The following is a 25,729-nucleotide window of genomic DNA, read 5'->3' on the forward strand; positions in this document are numbered from 1 at the left end:
TTTCAGCAGTTCTCTGTTTACAGGACAGTTATACCTATGTGCATCAGCACAGATACAGAAAAACACTTCAACACAATCAAAAGCACCATACTGAAGGTTGCCTTGGTTCCATTAGCTAAACTTAAATTAATTGTTATGTTAAAATTCCACCGGTGGTACATCTTTTGATTTATCAATGTGCGCTTATTGTATGTGATTCGGCCCTCTTGATAATCTTTTGATATACTTTTTTTTTTTTTTTTTTTCTTTTTTCTTCTACACCGTTTCACACTGTTGTACAAAGAGGAGAGTTATGATGGAAAGAGTGTTTTATTTTGCGATTTGTAATTTTAAAAAAATGGATGCTATGTGGTCCCACAGGCAGCTCCTATTTTTTTCTGCTGAAGGTAAAAAGAACGGCTTTGAAGCTCACATTTTCACCTGGAGGTCGGAGTCGGGTACCATGGCACCTCACATTCTTCCTGTTATTATAAGTATTTTTAGTACTTTCCACCCATAATGAGCTTCAGAAATCACTGGGTTCTTTGATACTTTAATGTGATTAAAGTAACAAGGAAATGGAGAAACCTTTTCACTGCGGTTGCCCTTTAATGACTGGAGAGATTTCATACATGCCTAGTGAAATCCACAGGGAATTCTGGTACGTTAGCAACAAGATCCTCTTTTAAGTAATCGCATTAACACCTTTTTCCCCCCACTTGGGCCAATTTTCCTTTTTTCAGCCAATGAAGCGCCTGCTTGTGGAGTTATTACGGTCTGAAAGTGGCTCAGAGCTGCTGTAAGGCCACGTCGAAGGTAGCATCTGATTGGGTTAGCGTCGACCGCGCTATCCTACTGAATCAGTCTTTCACCTTCCATATCTACAATATTAGTGCACTAACTTGTCATGCTATGTGACGTTTCTCTTTGTAGCTTTAGTTTTTATTAATACGTTTTGTTGGTATTGGTATTACACTTCTGCTGCTGTAGCCTATCCACTTAGAGGTTTAACTCGTTGTGTGTTCAAAGATGCTCTTCTGCATACCACTGTTGTAATGTGTACTTATTTGCGTTACTGTCAGCTTCGGGCAGTCTGGCCCTTCTCCTCTGACCTCTCTGATTAACAAGGTATTTTTTTGCTGCTCACTAGATGTTTTCTTGTTTTTTTGACTGTCGAATTGGTCTCCGGGGGCTACACTGTGGCTGCCCGCTGCTCCCAAGTACTGTAGCTAGGATGGGTCTGTAGAGGAAAGAATACCCCACGGGGTCAATAAAGTATATTTTCAGAAACGTAACGGCAGTGCTGCATTTCAGTGTCTCTGTTGGCTGGCAGCTGAGGCTCTGCAGCGAGACAGCCTGTCCTGTAGAGAAGTGCTGTCCTCTGATTTGCACAGTCGTTTGTTAGAGAGTGTGGATCCTGTTACAGGGGGACTGAACCTTCACATTCTCCTCTGTATCTCTGTCTCTGTGCTGCTGTACAGGGTCCCACAGGCATTTTTGGGGGGAGGGGGGGGGGTAAAATATGACAGCAGGGTGCGCAGTACTGCCTCCCTCCATTCTGTTCAGCTTCACAGAAACCGTTGCCAAAAGCACTCCCCTCCACGAGGTCAGGGCCGCTGTCTTAAACAGGCTAATAACGGGAGGCTCTTAAAGCATCATGTTGGCAGCACTGCTGGATAATTTGAATCTGGTTTTGTTCCATTACCTTTAAGTGATCTCTGTGACTGCGGAATGGAGATTCCTGTAACGCTGCATTTTTTTCTCTTTCACATCTAAAGTAGTGAACTGTCTTTTGCAGAGACTCTGCTGCTGTGTACTTTATTGTGTTCAAGCTTCATTGATTGGCCTTTGCATTTGTTCTTTAGTTCTTTTTTTTTGTGTTAACTGTGGAAATAACTGTGAGATTAACTCTGTATTACATTAACTGTGTGAGCGCTGTATTAGGTTAACTGTGAAAATAACTGTGAGATTAACTCTGTATTACATTAACTGTGTGAGCGCTGTATTAGGTTAACTGTGAAAATAACTGTGAGATTAACTCTGTATTACATTAACTGTGTGAGTGCTGTATTAGGTTAACTGTGAAAATAACTGTGAGATTAACTCTTTGTTAGATTAACTGTGTGAGCGCTGTATTAGGTTAACTGTGAAAATAACTGTGAGATTAATTCTGTATTACATTAACAGTGTGAGCGCTGTATTAGGTTAACTGTGAAAATAACTGTGAGATTAACTCTTTGTTAGATTGACTGTGTGAGCTCCGTATTAAGTGGTACATTTATATTGCATCTTGGTCACTTCGCCACACCCAGGGCGGGGGATCAAACTGGCAACCTTCTGACTGCCAGACGACTGCTCTTACCTCACAAATTAATGTGGCCCCTGTGTTAGATTAGCTGTGTGAGTTGTGTATTAGATTAGCTGTGTGAGTTGTGTGTTAGATTAGCTGCGTGAGTTGTGTGTTAGATTAGCTGTGTGAGTTCTGTATTAGATTAGTTGTGTGTTAGATTAGCTGTGTGAGTTCTGTATTAGATTAGCTGTGTGAGTTGTGTATTAGATTAGCTGTGTGTGTTGTGTATTAGATTAGCTGCGTGAGTTGTGTGTTAGATTAGCTGTGTGAGTTCTGTATTAGATTAGTTGTGTGTTAGATTAGCTGTGTGAGTTCTGTATTAGATTAGCTGTGTGAGTTGTGTATTAGATTAGCTGTGTGTGTTGTGTATTAGATTAGCTGTGTGAGTTGTGTATTAGATTAGCTGTGTGAGTTGTGTATTAGATTAGCTGTGTGAGCTCTGTATTAGATTAGCTGTGTGAGTTGTGTGTTGTGTTTATTATGTGAGTTCTGTGCTCATTGGTTTGCTCTCTCCTCTGCAGAGGAGCTGCGGAAGCTCAGCTGGTCTGGGATACCACGGGAAGTGCGGCCCATCACCTGGAGGCTCCTCTCGGTGAGTCCCATCGCCCCCCTGGGTCCCATACCGACTCTTAGTGCTCACTCACCTGCATGACAAATCCCAGGCTGTATCATGTAATAGAGTCCAAGGTGAGTGTTTGACATTTTAACAGCCATGCTAGTGCTTGAAAGTGCAACTTCTGGGCTTTGAGTCAAGATAATCTATCAAAATACCGACTTTAGCAGAAACCTTCTGTTATGGGAGGATCAACACGCAAGGCAGTACATAGGGGGGTAGCTAGCCAGGGCAGTGTTATATTGGGATTTAGAGTGACTTTGGCATACCTGAGGTAAGATAGTGGGTAACCAAATGAGGCAGCAGTATTGGGTTTTCTGCAGGAGGCTCAAGGCTGGCTGGGCTATGGAAATATTGAGGCCTGAGGCAGCCGGAAGAGGATATGCCCTATACCTTCCAGCAAAACCAAGCAAAACAAAACAAAAAAACATGATTATTCCCAAAATACCGTATAGTGGTATGTGAGCTATTATAAGCCAAATAATTGAGAGCCAAAGCTGGTGGCTAAATAATTATCACAAAACGACACTCTCTCTTATTTGTTTATCAGCCCTTTGGATACACTGCTCAATTCCACGCTAACTCTTCCCTCCTTATAAACTTGAACAAAGATTGTTTGCTGTACTTTTTGTTTCCATTTGAGAATATTAAATTGAAGTTGGCAGGATATCACTCTGTTTAAAAGGCTGTCTCGGTGGATATTCGAACACAGCCAACAAACATCCTGAAGGTAGCTTTGCTCTCTTAATTAAGATTTACATGCTGCGTTCCCTGGAAATTTTGTGCCTGGGTAATTACGCGGTGCGCGCCAGCCACATTCGCCGTGCTCTCGTTCAGATTGATTTCTCCCCGTTACCGCCGGAGATGGAAGCGTTGCCGTTGGCAGGGCCTCGGGTTTCGGGGGCCATCTCGTCCTCGAACCTCAGGCACGCATATGGAGGGTTTTGGGGTGCGCCCCTCCCTCTGTCCTCTCCTGGTGTGTGAGCACCACCGTCAGTCAAGGACGCCGCGCAGCACCCAGCGCTGGCATGGCTTCAGTGCACGACCGCACTCCTCCAGCGAAGAGAGCGTGCTGCCCGCGTCAGGGACCGAGCTGGAGAGAGATGGAGAGGGTGAGAGGGAGAAAGAGAGGGAAAGACAGAGCTGGTTGGAGTGAGAGGGAGAAAGAGAGGGAAAGAGAAAGAGATGGTTAGAGTGAGAGAGAAAGAGAGGGAAAGAGAGAGATGGTGAGAGTGAGAGGGGAAGAGATGGTTAGTGAGAGGGAGAAAGAGAGGGAAAGAGAAAGATGGTGAGAGTGAGAAAGAGATGGAAAGAGAGATTGTGAGAGAGAGAGGGAAAGAGAGATGGTGAGAGTGACAGGGAGAAAGAGGGAAAGAGAGAGATGGTGAAGGTGAGAGAGGGAAAGAGAGAGAGATAGTGAGAGTGAGAGAGGGAAAGAGAGAGATGGTGAGAGTGAGAGGGAGAAAGAGAGGGGTTGAGAGCGCGCTGCCCGCATCAGGGACTGAGCTGGAGAGAGAGATGGAGAGAGTGAGAGGGAAAGAGAGAGAGATGGTTAGTGAGAGGGAGAAAGAGAGGGAAAGAGAGAGATGGTGAGAGTGAGAAAGAGAGGGAAAGGGAGAGATGGTGAGAGTGAGAGGGAGAAAGAGAGGGAAAGAGAGAGATAGTGAGAGAGGGAAAGAGAGAGAGATGGTTAGAGTGAGAGGGAGAAAGAGAGGGGTTGAGAGCGCGCTGCCCACATCAGGGACTGAGCTAGAGAGATGGAGAGAGAGATGGAGAGAGTCAGAGGGAAAGAGAGAGAGCTGGTTAGTGAGAGGGAGAAAGAGAGGGAAAGAGAGGGGTGGAGAGAGCTCGGGCACCGCTGCCAGGCGTTGCTGTGCCAGCCTGTGATGGTGGCCGTCCCGCTTGGCGCAGCCCTGCCAGCGTGGCGCGGGATGAGAAGACCGAGGAGTGCAGTGCCTCTCTGGGGCCTCACAGCATACAGACTACACAAACAGCCTGTCTGAACTAGTGTTTCAGTCTTGTAGAGAGATCTTATTTTTTGTCTCTCAAGTAGAAAATATTCGCTTCTTTTAAGTTACTGTTTGCTTGACAGGTGACATTTTCTTTTCTTTTTTCTTTTTTTTTTTAGCAAAAAATAAAATCTTTAATATTAAATGTAAGACTAAAAATACTTGTTGAGGTTCACTTATTTGTCCTGGTTTACTGCTGGGATTGGAGGGGCCCCTCAGGGAGAGACTGTCATCTTTATCTCCATTCAGCATTCAGACAACCAGCTCAGGACTGACTGTCTCTTTGTGGCCAATGACAAAAAGTTGGAACGGTTTATATTAGCCAGACCTCAGTTATTTTGGATTAAGATACTTTTCTGTGCTCTATTGATCTTGCCTGTATTTGAGCCTGCAAGGAGGAGCAGATGGGTGTGGTTTCCACTTTTGGGATAATTTCATTTGTTCCAATACCCCAGGCAAGCTTGCAGAAAAGTATTTTAATCCAAAACAAATACTGTTTGAATCCTGGTCTGATACTTGCTTATAATCTATTTAAGGCTGTCACTGTCAAACAGATAACAGTATAGCGCAAGGGCATCCCTGGCTTACACAAAATGTTCTCACAATATTAATGGAGCCCTTTCTCAATGGTATAACGTTGCCACTACATTGCAGCGACATTGTGAGAATGTTTTTTGTTGGCTGGGACCAGGACCACAACGTTCATATACATTTGATGTTTTCGATGTAAAAGTGTAGGCGGGTTTACAAGCTCAGACTCCTTCCCTGAGTGAAATGTCAGCCATCTTGAGTTCACGAGGCTCCGTTGACTCATTCCCCTGTGGACCAGTCCCTCTTCACGGCGTGATTACCTTGATAATGTGAGGATCACTCGGTGTGCCAGGTTAGAAATATTTAACCTGCCTCCACACAGTGGAGACACCCCTGGGAGTGTTTTGGGGAAGCTGGCAGCAGAACCTGCTTTGTACTGCCGTGGAGCCCGTGTTAATGCTCCCGCACTGCTCTGTGAAGTCTGGGAATATCTGACAGGTTTACCCGCAGGCTACATCTCCTCCTCCTATTCAAAGCAGCCCACTAGTCAGTTTATATATTCCTATTAAAAAACGGCTGTATATCCTCCGTAGCCCACCTCATATGGATGTTAATACCCGCATTAAGGCTGACAGTCTGCACTTTAACCTCGCATCCAGTGTGCTGGAGTACAGAACCACAACAGCAGAAACGATGTCCAGATATGTATGCGCCGGCACACTTTTGGGGTTTGTGTGTGCATGAGGGAATACAGTCCCAGAGGATGTGGTCCAACGGGCAGCCAGAGCTAACAGTGCACACAAATGAGTGGGCAGCCACACTCTGCTCTGTGATGACATTTTACATTTACATTTTTGTCATTTGGCAGACACTTTTAATCCAAAGCGACTTACAAGTGCATAGGTTCTTCACAAGTCAAAGCATCACATCCATAACTTGGAAAATACACATGGAATGCTGTTCTAAACATATAGTCGTCATCATAAGTGCAATTTTTTTATTATATATATTTTTTGGGTTAGACGAGGAGGATAGGGATATCAGAAAGGAGGGGCGGGGGAAATCAGGAGGGAGGACTAAGGTAGAGTTTGAAAAGGTGTGTTTTGAGTCTGCATCAAAATAGGGGGAGGGATTCTGCTGTCCTGACAGTGGTAGGCAAGTCATTCCACCACTGAGGAACCAGAACGGAAAACAGGCGTGAACGTGCAGCTCGACCTCCAGGTGCATGTAGAGAGGGAACCATAAGGCGACCAGAGCTGGCAGACCGGAGTGGTCTAGCTGGGGAGTAGGGAGTGATCAAGGATTGTATGTAAGGTGGGGCAGTCCCCTTAGCAGCCTGAAATGCCAACACTAGGGCCTTGAAACGGATGCGTGCGGCAATAGGAAGCCAATGGAGGCCAATGAGAAGCGGGGTGACATGAGCTGACCTGGGCTGACTGGTGATCAGGCGGGCTGCAGCATTCTGGACCAGCTGGAGGGGCTTGATGGCACACGCTGGGAGACCGGCTAGGAGGGAGTGCAGTAAATATGTAAATATGTTCAGGGTAACCTACCTCTGTGATGCAGGCCTTACTACACACAAGCACAAAAAAACATGTGTGGCACACAGGAAGAATGCATGTAGACGCACAGTACGCATTAGCGCACACAAGCACACACTCATGCGCGTACACACGTACACACATGCACACACTCATGCGCGTGCACACATACACTCATGCACAAGAGACACTCAGGCGCATGCACGTGCACGCGTTCACACATGCACAAGAGACACGCACACGTGCACGAGAGACACACGCACGTGCACGCACACGATGCGCGCATCCACACCGAGGGGGTTGAATTTGTCAAGCAATCCCAACTGTATAGTAGTTGGTTTATTCATTTATTTACTTGCATTCTCTCCCTTTCTTTGTGACTAATTGAGCATCCAAGCCCGGAGCCAAGTCTGTCTTTAATGTGGATCTGAATATTTATCTCCGTGGCTGCGGCCTTATGTTCCTCTCTGGGGAAGACAGGGGGCTGTTTCCTCTACACTGGCTCCCTTCATAACTTATTCACTCTGTTTGTTCATGCATACGTTCAGCCCTGCTTCCCTCCGTCTGATTCCGGCGACGGTGCGCGTCTCGCCTCTCTTCCTCCGTAATTACGCCGTTCCTGCCGGCGGGACCGGTCGTGCCACTTTGCGTCTGAGGCCGGATTCAGAACAGGCCCGTTAGCCCCCTCCCCAGTCATGACACAGCTCTTTGTGTGAATGCGATATGGGTCCCTGTCTGGCAGCAGAAGCTGCCAACCCTACGTGGAATATTTTGAGGATTCGGTGGAAGTAGGATTTGCCGGAAATGGGATTCTTGCTTGTGGAATTCTGTGGGAGTAGAATTCTCGCATGTAGAATTCTTTGGAAGTACTGTAGGATTCTTGCTTGTAGAATTCTCTAGAAATTCTTGTTCGTTCATCCAAGGTAAACCATTGAAAGCCGTTCGCGCTTGAAGACAGCTGGGTGTATTTGCAGCTTGGAAGGCCTGTCAAATTCCATAGGTAATTGGTTTTTCTTCTTAATGAGTAGTGTAGATATTCTGTCTAGGCAACATCTCTACTTGGAGGAAGGCCAGAAATGTAAAAGCGTTCTCCTCCCCGTGATGCTGAATGAGACGGCCTGTTCTAATCATCCTGAGCCCCCACTAAACATTACGCTGTGATTCACACACACAACTAAACCCTCATATTGCTGGATGGAAAAAATAATCAGTTTAATGTGTGTTGGTTTCGCGCATTATCTCTCCAGCCAGTGCTGTAATAGTGGAGAGGCCAGATCCCGTGTTGGTTCGCTGAGGAATGCCGGGTATGTTGTATCTCAGAACGGGAGTGAGCGAGCTTCATCTAAACGCCTCTGACCGTGTATGACTTGTGGAATGTCGTGTATGTTGTATCTGAGAACGGGAGTGAGTGAGCTTCATCTAAACGCCTCTGACCGTGTATGACTTGTGGAATGTCGTGTATGTTGTATCTGAGAACGGGAGTGAGCGAGCTTCATCTAAACGCCTCTGACCGTGTATGACTTGTGGAATGCCGGGTATGTTGTATGTGAGAACGGGAGTGAGCGAGCTTCATCTAAACGCCTCTGACCGTGTATGACTTGTGGAATGTCGTGTATGTTGTATCTGAGAACGGGAGTGAGCGAGCTTCATCCAAACGCCTCTGACCGTGTATGACTTGTGGAATGCCGGGTATGTTGTATCTGAGAACGGGAGTGAGTGAGCTTCATCTAAACGCCTCTGACCGTGTATGACTTGTGGAATGTCGTGTATGTTGTATCTGAGAACGGGAGTGAGCGAGCTTCATCTAAACGCCTCTGACCGTGTATGACTTGTGGAATGCCGGGTATGTTGTATGTGAGAACGGGAGTGAGTGAGCTTCATCTGAACGCCTCTGACCGTGTATGACTTGTGGAATGTCGTGTATGTTGTATCTGAGAACGGGAGTGAGCGAGCTTCATCCAAACGCCTCTGACCGTGTGCAGCTTGAGGAGTTTCCATTCCCACATGCCACGCTGTGCATCCTTTGAGTGCTTTTGTGTCAGTGAAGCGCACACCGGAGAATGAAGAACAGAATGTGGAGGCTAGCGGAGATGTAGGAGAGAGAGTGGGATCGAGATGAAAGGAAGATGATCTTAAGAAGGAGGAAGGGAGGCACGGCCAGAGGCCCACGGATAAAAGAGGGGAAAATTTGTCTTTCACAGACGGAGAGGGCAACGGTGCCGGGTCCCCACTTGGCACGTATGCGTTTGTTTGTTTTTGTTTTCGCTTTACATTCAAATGTATTACTTCATTTATTATGATTTCTCATCGTGTGCCAAGACAACAGATCAAAAAAGAAATAATTAGAGAAAGGAAATGCGAGTGATACTTTTCCTTATCACCGTTCTGCAGGCCCAGCTGGTCTCCACAGCGCATGTGTGCGCTTCCATATCCTCCTGCAAAGAGGCAGGGGCACCCATGATCCCTCATCTGCAGTAGAGCGCTGATTAAAGGGGAGTGTGTGTGTGTGTGCCAGTCTCGCTTGATTGTGTGCGTGCACATGCTCTTGGGTGCTTGTGTGTGTGTGTGTGTGTGTGTTTGTATTTTCTGTGTGTGTCTTGTGTGTGTGTGTATGTGCGTGTCAATCGACGTGCGTGTGCGCGCGTGTGTATGTGTGCGTGCTTATAGAATTATTTTGGCATTCTGGGTATTCTAGCTGCCAACCGTGGTATGCTAGTTGGAAAGTTGATGTACTCTTCAAGGGTCCAAGTTTTTACTTATGTGATCAGTCTGGGACTTGGGACTGTACCTTCCTCTAGGGTCTTCAACGCACTTGAGTCCCTGGTTCTGATTTGCACTTTATTATACGTTGCTCTGGATAAGAGCATCCGCTAAATGACTGTAATGTAGTGTGATGCTTGCATGGGTGAGTGTGTGTAGGCTGGCTGTGCTGTGATTTGGTCTCATCAGTACCTCTGATTGCACTGCAATAATAGATTAAACCCGGTGACTCACTGAATTGCAGTGTATAAAAAAATGACCTGGGCTGCTCATCGAATGTGAGTATGTGTGCTGGGTGCAGTGGCTGCAGTACTCGGTACATTAATCCCCTTCCACCTGTAGAGGGCAGCAGTGAGCTGGAGCCAGAGCTTGCAGGCATAGGTGACCACACAGAACAACAGGATGCCAAAGACAGAAAAACGCACAAACATGTTTTTCATCCTCATCTAGCCTTGCCTTTTCCCTACAAACTATAGCTACATACACTGTGACTGTGAGTGAACACAAGCACACATGCATGCTAATGGGAGTTATTTCTGAATGTCTGTTACCCTGCATTAATAATAACCTGCAATTCCTGTTCTGTTTCTTGATGTCCCTCTCTCTCTCTCTCTCTCTCTCTCTCTCTCTCTCTCTCTCTCTCTCTCTCTCTCTCTCTCTCCCCCCCACCCTTTCGGCATCTGCTCCTCCCTTTCTTCTTATCTCTATTTCCTCTTCACCCCTCTCTCTTGCTTACTCTTCCTCTCCCTCTTTCTCTATCTCTTTCCATTTCTCTCTCTCTCTCTCTCTCTCTCTCTCTCTCTCTCTCTCTCTCTCTCTCTGTTTCTCTGTTTCTCTGTCTGTCTGTCTGTCTTCCATGCAGGGTTATCTTCCTGCCAACATGGAGAGGAGGGATTTGGTTTTGAAGAGGAAGAGGGACGAGTATTTTGGCTTCATTGAGCAGTATTACCACTCCAGGACAGACGAGCATCACAGGGACACATACAGACAGGTAAACCCAGCCCAGTGCCCACCACACAGCTAAACCCAGCCCAGTGCCCCCCAAACAGCTAAACCCAGCCCTGTGCCCCCCAAACAGCTAAACCCAGCCCTGTGCCCCCCAAACAGCTAAACCCAGCCCTGTGCCCCCCAAACAGCTAAACCCAGCCCTGTGCCCCCCAAACAGCTAAACCCAGCCCTGTGCCCCCCAAACAGCTAAACCCAGCCCTAGTGCCCCCCAAACAGCTAAACCCAGCCCTAGTGCCCCCCAAACAGCTAAACCCAGCCCTAGTGCCCCCCAAACAGCTAAACCCAGCCCTAGTGCCCCCCAAACAGCTAAACCCAGCCCTAGTGCCCCCCAAACAGCTAAACCCAGCCCAGTGCCCCCCAAACAGCTAGACCCAGCCCTAGTGCCCCCCAAACAGCTAAACCCAGCCCTAGTGCCCCCCAAACAGCTAGACCCAGCCCTAGTGCCCCCCAAACAGCTAAACCCAGCCCAGTGCCCCCCAAACTGCTAAACCCAGCCCTAGTGCCCCCCAAACTGCTAAACCCATCCCTAGTGCACCCTAGTGTGGTGGCTTTAGCAAATGGCCGCTGTTCTCAGTTCTCTGGGCAGAGCCCTGTGACTCAGCCTGCTTTCATAAGCACACGGACCCAGGAGCAGGCCTCAGTCACTCTGACAGGTGGATCACTGCTCCTCAGAACCCGACCCCACCGCGCCGGCATGGATTGTGTTTACACGGCTCCCGGTGAAGCCTGTCAGCTCTCCTCCGCGCGCGGTGTGCCAGGCCTGGGAGGGGGGCGGCGCGGCGGTGTTTAAGAGCACAGCCACCCGCTGAGGGATCTTTGTCATGTTCTGCCTTCTTCTGGCACCGCATCTGCTCCAACAAGCCCTGCTGAGGAACAGGTGTCAGAAACGGGAAATCACACAGAAGAGAGAGGGGGAGAGAGACAAAGAGATGGAGGAAGGGTTAGAGGGAGAAAGGAAGAGAGAGGGGGAGCTAGAGGGAAGGATAGACGAAGAGACGGATGGGTGGGCGGAGGGAGGGAGGGAGGGAGGGAGGAAGGGAGCCCTGCCCAGGAACAGGTTCTCACTGTAAATGAGTCTCTTTTTTTAAATGTTTGCAAAAAATTTTCTCTGCCTTCAGAAAATCGACAAGTACATACAATTCCCTCCAAAAGTATTGGAACAGCAAGGCCAACATGAGAATCTCAGCTTTTATTTCTTGGTATTTACACCTAGATGTGTTAAACTACATTTGGTATCAGGCCACCCAATTTTTTAGGTGTGCAAAAGTTTTGGAATGCAGAGTATTTAAGTAAATGAAAGTAAATAACACTTAATATTTGGTAGCATATCCAAACATCACCAAACTGTTCCATTCTATTTTTTGTGATGCTTTCCCAGGCTTTTATTGCAGCCTCTCACAATGCGTCTGTCTTCAACTGCCGTTGTTTGCCTTCGTGGAATTGTTCCATGTCTGTTGCTCAGTACGCCGGCACATTCCAAGTTGTACAAGCTATCCCCGATGCTTGTGCAATGGCTCTGATCGATTTCCCCTCTTTTCTATGCTTCAAAATGGCTTGCTTTTCTCCCAAAGACAGCTCTCTAGTCTTCAAGTGGCTTGTAACACAAATGCAGTCTTCATAGGTGAAACCGAAGGCTTAAACCAAGAGTGGACAGTCAGAACTATTTATTGTTTAACCAGTCGATCTAAAAGGACACATCTGTTAGCCACATGTTCCAATACTTTTGCTCACCTAAAAATGAGGTGGTCTGATACAAAAGGTGATATGTTCTAAGTTGTTTAACAAATCTAGATTAAAAATACCAGGAAATAAATGCTAAACTTTGGATCTGTCATATTTTGACCTCAAACTCAATTGTCTTCATTGTTTAGCAAAAACAAAGGAATTGGCCTTGCTGTTCCAATGCTTTTGGTCGGGACTGTAAATATGTGTGGAATGAGGAGATCAAGTGTCCTAACTTAGAGTTAACTGTATTATTGCTGTCTTTAGTGAACAAAACCCCGTTATCCTGCCCTACAGGGTCAATGCTTCCATTCTACACGTAGGAGCTTTATTTGACACCTTGCCGGTTTTCTCCTCAAGCCCAACTCCAGTTTTAATAATTAATCTTGTTTTGTTTGAGTTGCTTTTTCTGTAAGCTCTTAAATATTTAGAGGTTGGGAAGGGTTTGTACTTGTGTATAAATATTCCAGGAGTAGCTTTCTTGAAGGTGAAACTCCGAGCAGGAGTCAGCAATGCCGGATTCGGGCAGCGGGCAAGCCGCCCGTGTTTTGAACATGAAGGCCCCGCTCTTCTTCTTCTGTGGTGGCCAGAGCTTCAAACCCGCGGAGGCCAGACAGCAGGCAGTTGGCCGGTGGGCGGACAGCTCCTACCCTCCGGCAAAGCGTGCGATGCTAATTGAATACCAGTAAACAGGAGCCGCATTAGCGCTAACGTCGGCTACTTGCTATATGTGGTTGAGAAATAACAGCTAACCAAAGAAAGATTTTTTTATTTATTTATTTATTTTCTTCTTCTTCCTTTACAGCATCTCATTAATGGGCCAGGGCAAAATCGATATCCTTACAGGGCATAAAACTCAAGTTAATGGTGTAGGACTTGTGTTCGATATCTATTGCATTTACCTTTTTTCCCCCTGCTCTCCCCTTCTGTCTTTCTTGTATGTTCTCTCTCACTCTCTCACTCTCTCTCTCTCTCTCTCGCTCTCTCACACACACTCACTCTCTTGCTTTCTCTTGCTCTCTGTGTTTCTCTCTGTCTCTCTCCCTATATCTAGCACCCTCTTTCCCCATCTCCCCAGTGAGTTCTTGTGTGTGTATGTGTGTATGTGTGTATGTGTGTATGTGTGTATGTGTGTATGTGTGTGTGTGTGTGTGTGTGTGTCCATGTCTTTGTGTGTGTGTGTGTGTGTGTGTGTTTGTGTGTCCATGTCTTTGTGTGTGTGTGTGTGTGTGTGTGTGTCTCCATGTCTTTGTGTGTGTGTGTGTGTGTGTGTGTGTGTCTTCATGTCTGTGTATGTGTAGTAAATCAGGCTGAGAGGTCATCATGTGTATTTATGTGGCCATTGAGCCTAATCACAGTGGCCCCCCTCTGTCTGGGGCAGCTCACTAATGTCCCATAAACCCCCCCCCACCCTGCCTTCACCTCTGGTACCCCCTGAGCACCCCCGGCTCCCCCCTCCATCCGTAAAGGGCATTACAGGGGACGGGTCAGAGGCTGATGAGGCCCTCTACATGCCATTTGAGGCGCGGGGTTCAGGGGTATGTGCGGAAAATGCCGGAACACAGGGGCCAGGAGCAGTAATGGGGGAGAGAGTCAGCTGTACTGTGCGGTGGGGTGGGCTTCATATCTCATTAGTGTGTGTTCTGCTCTCAGCTCATCGATCAGCACCTCAGTGCCTGCAGCCCTCTGAAATACTTGTTGGTTTTGTTCATGGTTTATTCATTTGTTTTCCCTGTAATTGATTGCGCATGGGGACTGAAACTCTGACACGCTCTCACCATTCCGGCTCCCCAGATCCACATCGACATTCCCAGGACAAATCCTCTGATCCCCCTGTTCCAGCAGCCCTTGGTGCAGGAGGTGAGTGCAGTCTCTCCCCCCCCCCCCCCCCCATGTTCTGTATGTATGTGGGGGTGTCCAGGCCTTTTACAGACAGACTTTATCCTCACTTTATTACATACACCATTGTATAGTCTTTCACCAGAGGTGAGAGTGTGTCCTACGGAATGCACACAGAAAATTAGAGAGAGAGAGAAAGGGAGAGCGACAGCACAGAAAAGAAGAGAGAGAGTGAGAGAGAAAGGGTGGAAGAGAGTAGACAGAGGAGACGGCGCACAGAAAAGGAGAGGACAGGGAGGGGGAGGGAGGGAGAAAGAAAGAGAGAGAGAGCAAGCAGAAAAGATGAGGGAGCCAGCAGCCAGCCTGACTCTTGTTCAGTAACTCTCCTCACTGCATGTCATTACATTACCCTTTCCTCAGAACACGCTTTAAAAACTGACTGGCAGCGCTGCGTAGCTGTTTGAGCGATGCTTAAGTGGTCAGCAGTCAAACGGCACAGCAGTTTTACAGTGTGGAGAACTGTTCCTCTGCATGTGGGGGGGGTTGCTGGAGTCTACACGGTGTCAGGCTTCTGTTTAGCACATGCTGATGAGCTGTGATGGACCCTGACGCCCTGTCTTTCAGGGGAAGAGCAGAACTGCAAACAACTAAATGCTGGCTTTGTTATTGCGTGCATCGTTTATTTGTGTAGCATGTGATTTCGACAGCCTGGTAGTGCATGTATGTGTCCACACGTGTGCTGTTTATGTGCCACGGGGGGTCAGGCGGGTGGGGGGTGTTCTGGCCAGTGGAAATGATCACAGACTAGGGGGCGGGGGTGGTTGAGATGGAAATTCATTACGAACGAACCGTCATTTTCTTCAATCAGTGGCACAGACTTGACATTATATTGTCTGCCCTGGACCGCAGAACAAACATGTACAAAAGGGTGAATTTGAGTGTGAAATTCTGGTTGAAAACCGGGCGTCTGGCATCCCTAGTTGTGAGGGAGCGCGTCCCCACAAGGCGACCCTTAAAGAAGGGGCATCAGTCAAGCCTTGGTGACTGCAGCAGTGTGTCTCCACCAGGGGGCGCTGGCGCAGTGTGGAACGCCTCCCTGCGCTCTGACAGGGGAGCGAGGAGACGAGGGATCAAAGGCCAGCAGACTGAACTCTCTCCCCATCGCTATTCACCGCCAGCCCTATCACTTTATTATTATTCCCTTTTCTCTAATGAAGGAGCGCAATATGCAGGAATCCCATGATTCAATTTAACTTCAACTTACAGAATTATATTACTCTTAACCCTTTGAAGAGTAGTTGGAATGGATTTTTTTATGGAATATATATATTTCTTTTTTTCTAAATTCCAAGCCAGTGCTGTAGAAGTTTCTAGAGCTTTTAGCTGCCAGTAGTCATTGTTAAGTGGGCATAACCCACAGCCGAGGTTAAATATGGTCACGGTGTATCTGAAGCGAAGATACCATCGTTGTCACCGCGCCCGCCGGGTTAAGCGGGGAGTCTCCGGGGATTAGACGGCAGCGGGAGACGGGGCGGTGGGCTACGCCGAGCGCCAGGCGGCGGCGGGAATCGTTCTGCGGCCGTCAGAGGTTGGGCTCCAGGGCCCGGGGGGGGGGGGGGGGGGGGGTATATGGTGACGCCGCACTCTCTGTGCAAAGCCCCGTAAATCCACCCGGCCGTGCCAGGAGAACTCCACTCCGGGGTGATGTCAGGGTGCAGACCGACGGTGACCCTGCCCTCCTGGCCCGCCTGACCGCGAACGTGCGGAGGGAACGCGACCGCGCGCTAACGCGGAACGAATGTGATCCCTCACGACGAGGAGGCGCCAGGAGGAGGAGAGGAGGTGGGGAACCGTGTCTCGTGAGAATAATGTGACAGAGAAAATAGTATATTAAATGGTAAATGGTTGGCATTTATATAGCGCCTTTATCCAAAGCGCTGTACAATTGATGCGTCTCCATTCACACATTCATACACACACTCACACATCAACGGTGATTGGCTGCCATGCAAGGCACCGACCAGCTCGTCAGGAGCATTTAGGGGTTAGGTGTCTTGCTCAGGGACACTTCGACACAGCCCGGGCGGGGGATCGAACCAGCAACCCTCCGACTGCCAGACGACTGCTCTTACTGCCTGAGCCACGTCGCCCATATTAATGATAATAATACTAATAATAATTCCTTGCAATTATATAGTGCTTTTCTCAAAAATCAAAGCATTTTGCAGTGATGAGGGGGAGCTTCAACCACCACCAATAAAGTGTGGCACTCACCTAGGTGATGCAACGGCAGCCATTTTGTGCCAGAATGCTGAGCCCACTCAGCTGGAGAGTGAGAAAACATTTTTTTTTTTTTTGTCAAAGAGAGACTGTGAAACCAGGCTACAACTCATGTCCAACTCATGTCCAACTGCAAAAAGGAGACATAGTCCTGAATAGGGCTTGAGATTCAGCGATTTTGGGAAGATGATGCTGGTTGCTAAGCCAGTAGGGGGCACTCTTCCACATGGACCAGTGCAGAACTCTGCAGAAGGATGGGGCTGCTGTGCTGTCGGAGGTGTTAAACCAGGGCTGACGTGGTGATCTCACTGCGCTGTCACACCGCTTGAGGAAATGGCCGTTATTAACTGTCGGAGGGTCTGTGCCTCTACCCTCTACCGGCTCCCTCACCTGGAGCTCCGCAGTGGGGGGGGGGGGGGGTTTAGGGGAACGCACAGCGGAGCCTCCATACCCCTCCACACAGAGGAGAGGAGATGGGGCTTTCCCTACTCCTCAGCCCCCCCCTCCCCTTTACCCCATCCTCTCACCTCCTGGATCCTCCCCAACCTGGCCCCCTGGGCTGATTGGCAGCGTGTGTTCTGTGGGAGAATGAACGAATGAGGGGGCGTAATGTGTGCAGGCACACACACAGCTGCTGAAGCAGATACTACTGTGTGCGTGTGCGTGTGTATTTAATGTCTTCAATGTAAAGGATGCCCTTTACATCCTTTACATTGCCCATTCAGTCATTTCATACAGGGCTGACAGTTTGCTTGTTTTTATTCATGATGAATTTGGTACATTTGCGCATGGTCATGAACGTGTTCCTCTTAAAGACATAGGAACACAACATGCAGGTAGCCTGTCGATGTGCATTTTGACGACCCCAAGGCTTACCGCTTGACATTGAATTTCATTTGCATAATCACATGGCCCATAATGCAACAGAACACCCACAGGCCCCAGGAGGCATTTTCTCCGTGGTGGTATATTCCTAGAAAATGTTCTTTTGTCTGTCTTCATTTGCAGAATAAAACTGCGTACATACATTTTGTTCGGTACTGTGACAGTAAGTGTGTTTTAGTTAATTAGAAAGACAAGCTTTAAATGAAATTACATTTTTATGAGTTCAGGGAGCAACATTTGAAATCTTCCCATCATCTCATTTTGAGATCTGTAGAAACAATTCAATTAAATCTCAAGGAAGACCAGCATTATATCCACCTCTCAATGATAATTTCTCGAGCAAAAAAAAAAAAAAAAAAAAAAAAAAAAGATATAATAAATGGAAGAGACAGACTAAGACACAGGCTCCACAAATGGTATTTTTCTTTTGGTTGGGTCTGTCCAGCTCATTGTCGTCCCCTACTGGTAGGCAAGCAGAATGCAGGAATGTGTTTCTGGTAACATCAGTAACATTCATAGATTTATGTATTTGTTGATTGATCCTTAAAGTATCAGTATCAGACATCCTCATCAGGTGTGCGTCTTCAGGTGTTTGAAAGGATCCTGTTCATGTGTGTGTGCGTCTTCAGGTGTTTGAAAGGATCCTGTCCATGTGTGTGTGTGTCTTCAGGTGTTTGAAAGGATCTTGTCCGTGTGTGTGTGTGTCTGCAGGTGTTTGAAAGGATCCTGTTCATGTGTGTGTGTGTGTGTCTTCAGGTGTTTGAAAGGATCCTGTTCATGTGTGTGTGTGTGTCTTCAGGTGTTTGAAAGGATCCTGTTCATGTGTGTGTGTGTCTGCAGGTGTTTGAAAGGATCCTGTTCATGTGTGTGTGTGTGTGTCTTCAGGTGTTTGAAAGGATCCTGTTCATGTGTGTGTGTGTGTGTGTGTGTCTTCAGGTGTTTGAAAGGAGCCTGTTCATCTGTGTGTGTCTTCAGGTGTTTGAAAGGATCCTGTCCATGTGTGTGTGTATCTTCAGGTGTTTGAAAGGATCCTGTTCATCTGGGCGATCCGCCACCCTGCCAGTGGGTACGTTCAGGGCATCAACGACCTGGTCACGCCGTTCTTCGTGGTCTTCCTCTCAGAGTTCGTGGGTAAGTCTTCCCAACAGACCGCATCTCTGTCGGGCATCCATGGGGGTTGCATCTGTTCATCATAGTTATTCTGGTCATCTGCCTTTCCTTTCCCCCCCCCTTTTCCTACCCTTTCCATTTGGATGGCTGTGACAGTAAGATGGTGGCAGGGTTCTCTGGGGTGATGTCACAGCAGCAGTGGCCTGGTCATTTCAGCTCAGTGTCAGACCAATCAAATCACAGTCCATAAAACTCTACAGAAAGTCAGACTACTAAGAGACAACCGGAACCCGGGCAAATGGATCAACGGTTCCCAACCACGTTCCCGGAGATCTCCCATCCTGTAGGTTTCAATTTCAACCCCAATTTGGCACACCTGATTCTAGTAATTAGCAGTTCAATGAAATCTCTAGCTGTTTTATTAGGGTTGGAGTGGCAACCTGCAGGACGGTAGATCTCCAGGAACAGACATAGATGGAATGTGAAAACGTTCATGAGTGATTGCAAACAGGGTGGAAGCAGTATGTATGGGACTGAACATAATGCCCTCCTATCACTCTGGCTTCACATCTTCCTCCTCTTCCTCTTCTTCCTCGTCCTCCTCTTCTTCCTCGTCCTCCTCCTCTTCCCCTTCCTCCTCTCCCTTCCTCCCTGTGGCTCTCATCCCTTCAGTATCTGCAGACATCACTTTCCCATTTCCCCGCTCAAGTCCTTCTCCGCCTCTGTCATCATTACAGGAGTGTAAAACCACAGTGGAGAAGACCGTTAAACACCTTTTATAGAGCCATTATAATGGCCCGTCCACACCAAGAACGATAACTATAACGATAACCGTAAATATGTGGTTTTAAAAACCCTTCTAACTCAAGTGGATGGGGGAGTCCACACCACAATTATAACATCAACAGCACTAACAAACGATATCATTAGGATCACTTTCAGAGCATTCTCCAGCAGCATTAAATATAAAATACTGACAGCCAATCGAAAGCCGTCCAAATTCACAGGGTGTCACGTTCAAAATGGCCGATGGCATAGTTATGGTTATAGGTATAGTTCTTGGTGGACAGGCCTTAACCCGGTGTCCGGATGCTCTCTCTGTACATTTCTGCATGTTTATGCTGGAGATACGCAGCCTAACATCTGTGATCATTATCGTCCGACCAAGGAAACAGTGACTTACTGATGCAGCAGGTTTTGTGTGCTCAGTTTTTTTAAAGACACAGAAGAGTAGTTCTGTAGGCCTGACATTAAACGATAGCTTAACTCTTAGGTTAGATGTGTCGCTTCCTAACTGGAGTCATATTTGGCTGCTTGGTGAAACGTCACGTTTTCCTCCAGACCTTGCGGGCTGAAGTGCTGTCTGTAGGTGCGGTTGGTTTCCATGCAATACGGTCAGCTAACGGTCGTAATTAACTCTGATGGCGGTTGTCGTTAGCGTCCCTGCAGATAGCTGTGTTCCAGGAAGTTCAGACACTCGGCAATTGTGGGGAAACAGCCAGTGATGTCGTCAGGCTGCATCAGGGTCAAATACATAATTGTTTCGCATTCAAATACGTTTCTCCGCTCGATTGATCTTGCCTGGTGCGATTGAGCCAATCGAGAGGACCGGAAGGTTCCGGAACACCAGACAGGCTCCGGAAAGCGTGGGAGAGTATTTGAATCGGCGGCCGGTTCCGATGTGGCCCCAGGCCTGGAGAGCGGGGAGGACTGAGCAGCGACTGCAGCGGCACTCATTGCTGGTTCTCCACACGCTGGCCTCGTCCGCAGCCTCGCTTCTGCGTTTCCCGCTCTCTTCTGCGAAGGTTAATTACTTGGAGATAGTTAAGGATTAGGGGGGAAGCAGGCCGCGCATTGATCCCTTCCCATCTGTGCCATCCGAGCAATGTCACCCGTGAGTGCAGAGAGAGACTACCCCTTCAGCCCAATCAATGCTCTCTCTCTGTCTCTCTCTCTTTCGGTCTCTGTCTCTCTCTCGCTCTCTCTCGCTCTCTCTCTCTCTGTCTGTCTCTCTCTTTCGGTCTCTGTCTCTCTCTCTCTCTTTCTCTCTTCCGGTCTCTCGCTCTCTCTCTCTCGCTCTCTCTCTGTGTCTTTCTCTCTCTCTCTCTCTGTCTCTCTCTCTCTTCCTCTCCCTCTCTCTCTCTGTGTCTCTGTCTGTTTCTCTCTCTCTGTCCTTCGCCCTTTCTTTTTTTCTCTGTTTTTTTCTCTATTTCTTTCTTTCAATTCAGTTCAAATCAAATGAGCTTCATTTATTTGACCACACATCAGCATAGTGTTGCCAAAGCAATTGTTTCCATAAAACAATAGATTATTCTATTCTTATTTCTCTCTCTCTCTTTGTCTTCTCCCTGTAGCTCATTATCGAGAAGTAGATTCTTTGCACTGCGAGTGTCCTCGCCCCTGCCCTCCCCCCATGCCCCCCTTCCTCAGAGCGGGGGCCGTGGCTCAGTAGCTCCAGCAGAAGGAGCTCATTGATGTGGGGATTTAGCCGTTTACACACCCGTGTGTGTGTGGGGGGCTGGAGCCGATCGATGCCCGTGAATGATGCTCATAACCGGAACACGGCGCTCTGTAGAGATGAAAGGTGAAGCACTAGCCTCCGGAAGCTTCCGCCCCTTGTTTGTGTTTGTTTATACGTGCGGCGGGTAACAAGCGCCCGCACCTTACACCGGTACAGTGCGGAGGCGGGGACGGGCTCTGGCTTCTGATCAAGGAGGCTGAAAACATCCATTATAATAACATTTCTGTAGATGTGTTGGTCACCCGGAAGGCTAGTCTGAGTTAGCCAGAGAGGTATATTTTCATGGGTAGACCCTGGGCTACTTGTCATTGGACTTAAACCCAGAACCTCCTTCTTGCGAGGCATCTGCGCTGACAACCGCTCCACTGTGCTGTCTTTTACTGATTTACTCCCCTCTCCTCCTCTTCCACTCATTTCCCTCCCTCCCGCCTCCCGTTTCCTGGCCCCGTTATCCCTCCCTCTCTCCCCCTCTCCGTCCCAGCGTAGCCCTTAAACACCGATGTGGGAAGACACTCGTTAGCAACCTCGGCAGCTAATCCGGCTAAACCCGCCCTTGAGTGCGAACGCTATCGACCGCCGGCCCTGCCGACGGCGCGGCGCCTTCGCCCAGGCGCCCTTTAACACCGTCGCCGCGGGGACGGCGGGCGGGCGTCCGCGTGGCGCGGTTCCGCTGCGAAAGGCCCTCATCAGCCAGCGCTTGTTATTCCCCCTTAGCAGCACATCAGCCCGAGCACAGACCATTAATTTCACTGCCGTTTAACGGTTTCTGACAGAGGCCTCCTAAATCCTCTTAATTCTCTCTAATCATAGTGGTGTAAGCATGTCCTGCTCTGGGCACTCAAACAGCCCGTTGTGTTCAAGTTAATACCAAAAATAAAAACGGGTAGCTACAACGTAATCGTTAAAGCTCCATTGTTTTACCACTTTGGGGTCAAACAGCGTGGCTGGCCCGCTTAGCCTTTCCCACTGCGGCGGAATTTATTTGAATAACCTCGCGCGTGGAAGTTAATTAGTTTAGTTGGCCAGAAATGTGTTGTTTCGTTCTCTTGTGCTGTTCACGGTCGCCTCTGAAGGACAGTATTAGAAATTGCACTGTCCTTCAGATTAGAGCTGAGAACTTACCGGAAGGAGCTGACAAGAGATTCTGTGGTTGGAAAAAAAACAAAAAAAAAAACCTTAAAGCTTCTGTTCACAAATGGACATGCATTACAGTCACTTAGTACGGCATCGCATGTGGTAACCCTGAGCAATTTAAGAAAGCGGAGAGATGTCAGTCTATAGCTTTGCCTAATGCATCACCCACATCACCCATCAGGCAGTTTAAGTAACTGGAGTGAAAGCGTAAGACTGGTAAAGCCATCGTTCTGCAGTGAACACGTCTACTGTGCTGCATGATCGGTGTCCTTCAGCCGTCCTTCTCTCCTCTTTCTCTTAATCTCTCTGTTTCCCTCCCCTGTGGATCCCTTTTATGGTCTTTTGCACCAGATGTTTTTGGGCTTATATCCGTAGAAGAGGGAGTTAAGGGCACCCCATTGACATGAGTGCTTTTTTGTTCTCCTCTTCTTTGTCTTTGCTGTTTTACGGCTCCCCTGAGCACAGTTGGACCCGGCGCTGTTCTCTGTAGGATTAGCCATCTTATGACACTCACTTTGGACACAGTTCAGCTGTGTGTGGGGGGGGGGGGGGGGGGGTACATGCCCACACGTCTCCCAGACAAAATCTCACCTGTCGCACCACATGCGTGTTGTCTATCACACCGCTAGTCTGGTTTACAATTTTAAATGTATGAAAGTAAAACTTTTGTTGCTTGATCTAGTAAATGGCTGCATTTATGTTGCTTTACAATGAATGCCTCTCATTCAGCCATTCACACGCACACTCGGTGAAAGACCTCCAATCAGCAAGGTACCAATCAGCTCGTTGGGAGCAATTGGTGTTAGGCGTCTGGGGCACTTGGAGACACCCACGGTGGGGGATCGAACCGGCGCACCCACGGTGTACAATCAGAATTAGCTTCATTGTATTTTCGGTCAATAGCTCAGGAACTTGCAGTGGCTTCGCAAACATGTCTGAACCCGGCTGCTTTTGTTGTCGAACAACGAAATGCTCACATTATCATTCATCATTCAGATGGTTAATGCACAGCGAGCATTTGACATGCACGGGTAATTGTTATCGCTGTGCTTATGGGTAATATTCTCCAGCACGGCTTGCGGCTCCAGCCGGGGTCAAGGCCACCGCAGGACGCCAGGAGCCGTGCTGTACATGGGCTTACAGTTTTATTGATGTGTTGACAAATTACTGCGTTTGTGTAGAGAGATGGATGGAGAGGGAGACGGAGACTATGTATGTATGTATTCACAAAGATCTTTTTTTTTTTTTACATGGTGCTTTCACTCTGTATACATGTGGCGCATTAAATCAATATGGGCTCTGGGTTATTATAAATTGTTAATTAGACGAACGTGTTTGCGGTCCATTTGAAACTGGGGGAAGGCGAGAGACGTGTGACTAACTGTCAGGACATCAAATTATATTTTAAATATAATTCACTCTGTCGTATGGGCTGCTTCTGTACAATTATGTTGTGGCTTATATAACAGGCATTCCCATTTCCCCTGGAAATTCACACATTATTCTAGTACTGATACTCATACGGATACTTGTATTCCGTCTAGTATTGTCTGGGATTGGTTCTTCATCCAAAACCTATGCAAACCCCTGTTTTGTGTGTTCTTCGTGAATCTGTGGTACTATTTGCACCCTCTTTCAACACACCGAAGGAGGCTAACAAGGTTGTTAATGATTTTGTCTCATGTCATTTTCACAGCTGTATGGTACCTTTTTGTATTCAGACAGATGTACGGCTGTACGGTAGCTTTGTATTCATACAGACGTACTGCTGTATGGCACCTTTGTATTCATATAGATGTACTGTTAGGTCAAGGTCACCCCCGCGTGGTGCATGCAGATCTACCCAGCATGCAGTTCTGCGGTGCCCCTTGGTCCAGAAGGGGAGAAGGGGCCCCTCGTCTGAGTGACGCGTTGGCCGCCCCGCAAGGCCCCGATGTTCTCACGTTGGCAGATGGCGGCTCTTGCTTCTTGGCCTGCTCCTGTCTCAGAGGGCCAGCTGGCCTGGGAGAGCTGGCCTGTTGAGCGTTCAGCTTGTCCTGTGTCAGATAGTGGTGTGTGCACCAGAGGCCACACTCTGGGACTCTGGGCTGGGCACTGTTGAGATGGCATCAACAGGTCCAGCTCCTGTTTCGTCAGATCTTTTAGGAGCCCCACATGGAGCCCGTGGGACCTGTGAGCTGTTACCCTGCCTGGACATAAACCCCCCCCCCCCCCCCATCCCTCCACCCGAGTCCTGTGGCCAGTGGTGTCCTTCAGCCTCCTGACAGTGATATTATTTCAGACGCATAAGCAATCACTGGTTATTGTAAATGTCACTAATAACGGTCACGAAGACGGCAATCCGGCACAGTGTGCTGGCTTTTCATACGACAGAGCTTGTTGCTTAACTAAGGTAGATTTAATGCAGGTTCTTCACAGAGTGTGGTCCATGCCCTCCAAGAGTATGGTGAAGGTAAAGTTAAATGTGTTATTTTTACTATGTACAGTACTTAAAGCATTTGAATTTGAGCTGAAAATATAAATATGAGACAAAAGTGCTGGCAGTCAGCTTTTATGTCATGGTATTTACTTGCGTATATGTTTTATAGTTTTAAAAAAAGGGCTGTTTTTGTGTTGAGACCCCCGTTCTTTTGCAGGCCATCTGTGTGGCTGCTAGCTGTAAAGGAAGGTAATCTACACAGGACTGTGACCTGTGACTGAAGCGTGTGGGACACGGGAGTGCGGCTCCAAATGTTGCCGTCATTCGATATCGCATAACGCAAAAGCAATGCTAATAATTCATTTAACTGAATTGCAGGTAATGATTGTTGGCAGATGATGATTATCATGCTTTGAGCTTTGGTGGCATATTTTAATCGTATCATGAAATATTTATTAACGCCATCAGATAATGAACTTCAAACGGAAAGATACCAGAGGTGTGACACGATGGCTCCGCTGCACTTTGTTGATGGCGGGTCTTCCCAAAGGAATCTTTTATTCCCAAACACGAGGCTTTAGCGAACGCAACTCAATTACCGCTATACGTCACTGTGGTTCTCATATGAATGCCCACACGCTGTCTTAATGAAAAACACATTTCTTTATTACGCCGCAAAGTGACATACGAGCCGAATGGATTCGCGTTGCAGTCGATAGTCCTCAAATCACAGCCACGCGATATCAATGCGGCACCATGGCCGCCGTAATGGCGAGTTACGGTTTCTCTTCTCTCCCTGAAGACCTGAAATTGAGGAAATTGCGGAAGAAACGATACTTGCCCGGGCCGTTATTTTAGCATAAACGTTTGTTACCGACATCGATCGTGTGCCGTTAAGCAGGCCAGCTCGCAGCGAGGGGATAACCACCCTCCGTAACTACTGCCTCAGCCGCAGTGCATTGTGGGCCGCTCCGTTGTCCATAGGCCGTTCATTTAACACCGTTCTATTGACGCTTCGAAGCTGACGG

At 47.9% G+C, this 25,729-nt stretch overlaps 1 protein-coding gene across 2 annotated transcripts in view; it reads left to right on the forward strand.

The window, feature by feature from the left end:
* tbc1d22b (TBC1 domain family, member 22B) overlaps positions 1–25,729 on the forward strand; it is a 63,480-nt gene that overhangs the window by 14,404 nt on the left and 23,347 nt on the right. For both annotated transcript variants that reach the window (XM_061258022.1, XM_061258023.1), the window contains 4 exons: positions 2,851–2,921; positions 10,646–10,774; positions 14,308–14,373; positions 18,534–18,648. In XM_061258022.1, coding sequence (XP_061114006.1) covers positions 2,851–2,921; positions 10,646–10,774; positions 14,308–14,373; positions 18,534–18,648 — 381 coding nt within the window. The remainder of the gene's footprint in view (positions 1–2,850; positions 2,922–10,645; positions 10,775–14,307; positions 14,374–18,533; positions 18,649–25,729) is intronic.

Source organism: Conger conger, chromosome 10 (assembly GCF_963514075.1).
Source record: "Conger conger chromosome 10, fConCon1.1, whole genome shotgun sequence".
NCBI classification, from domain to species: domain Eukaryota; kingdom Metazoa; phylum Chordata; class Actinopteri; order Anguilliformes; family Congridae; genus Conger; species Conger conger.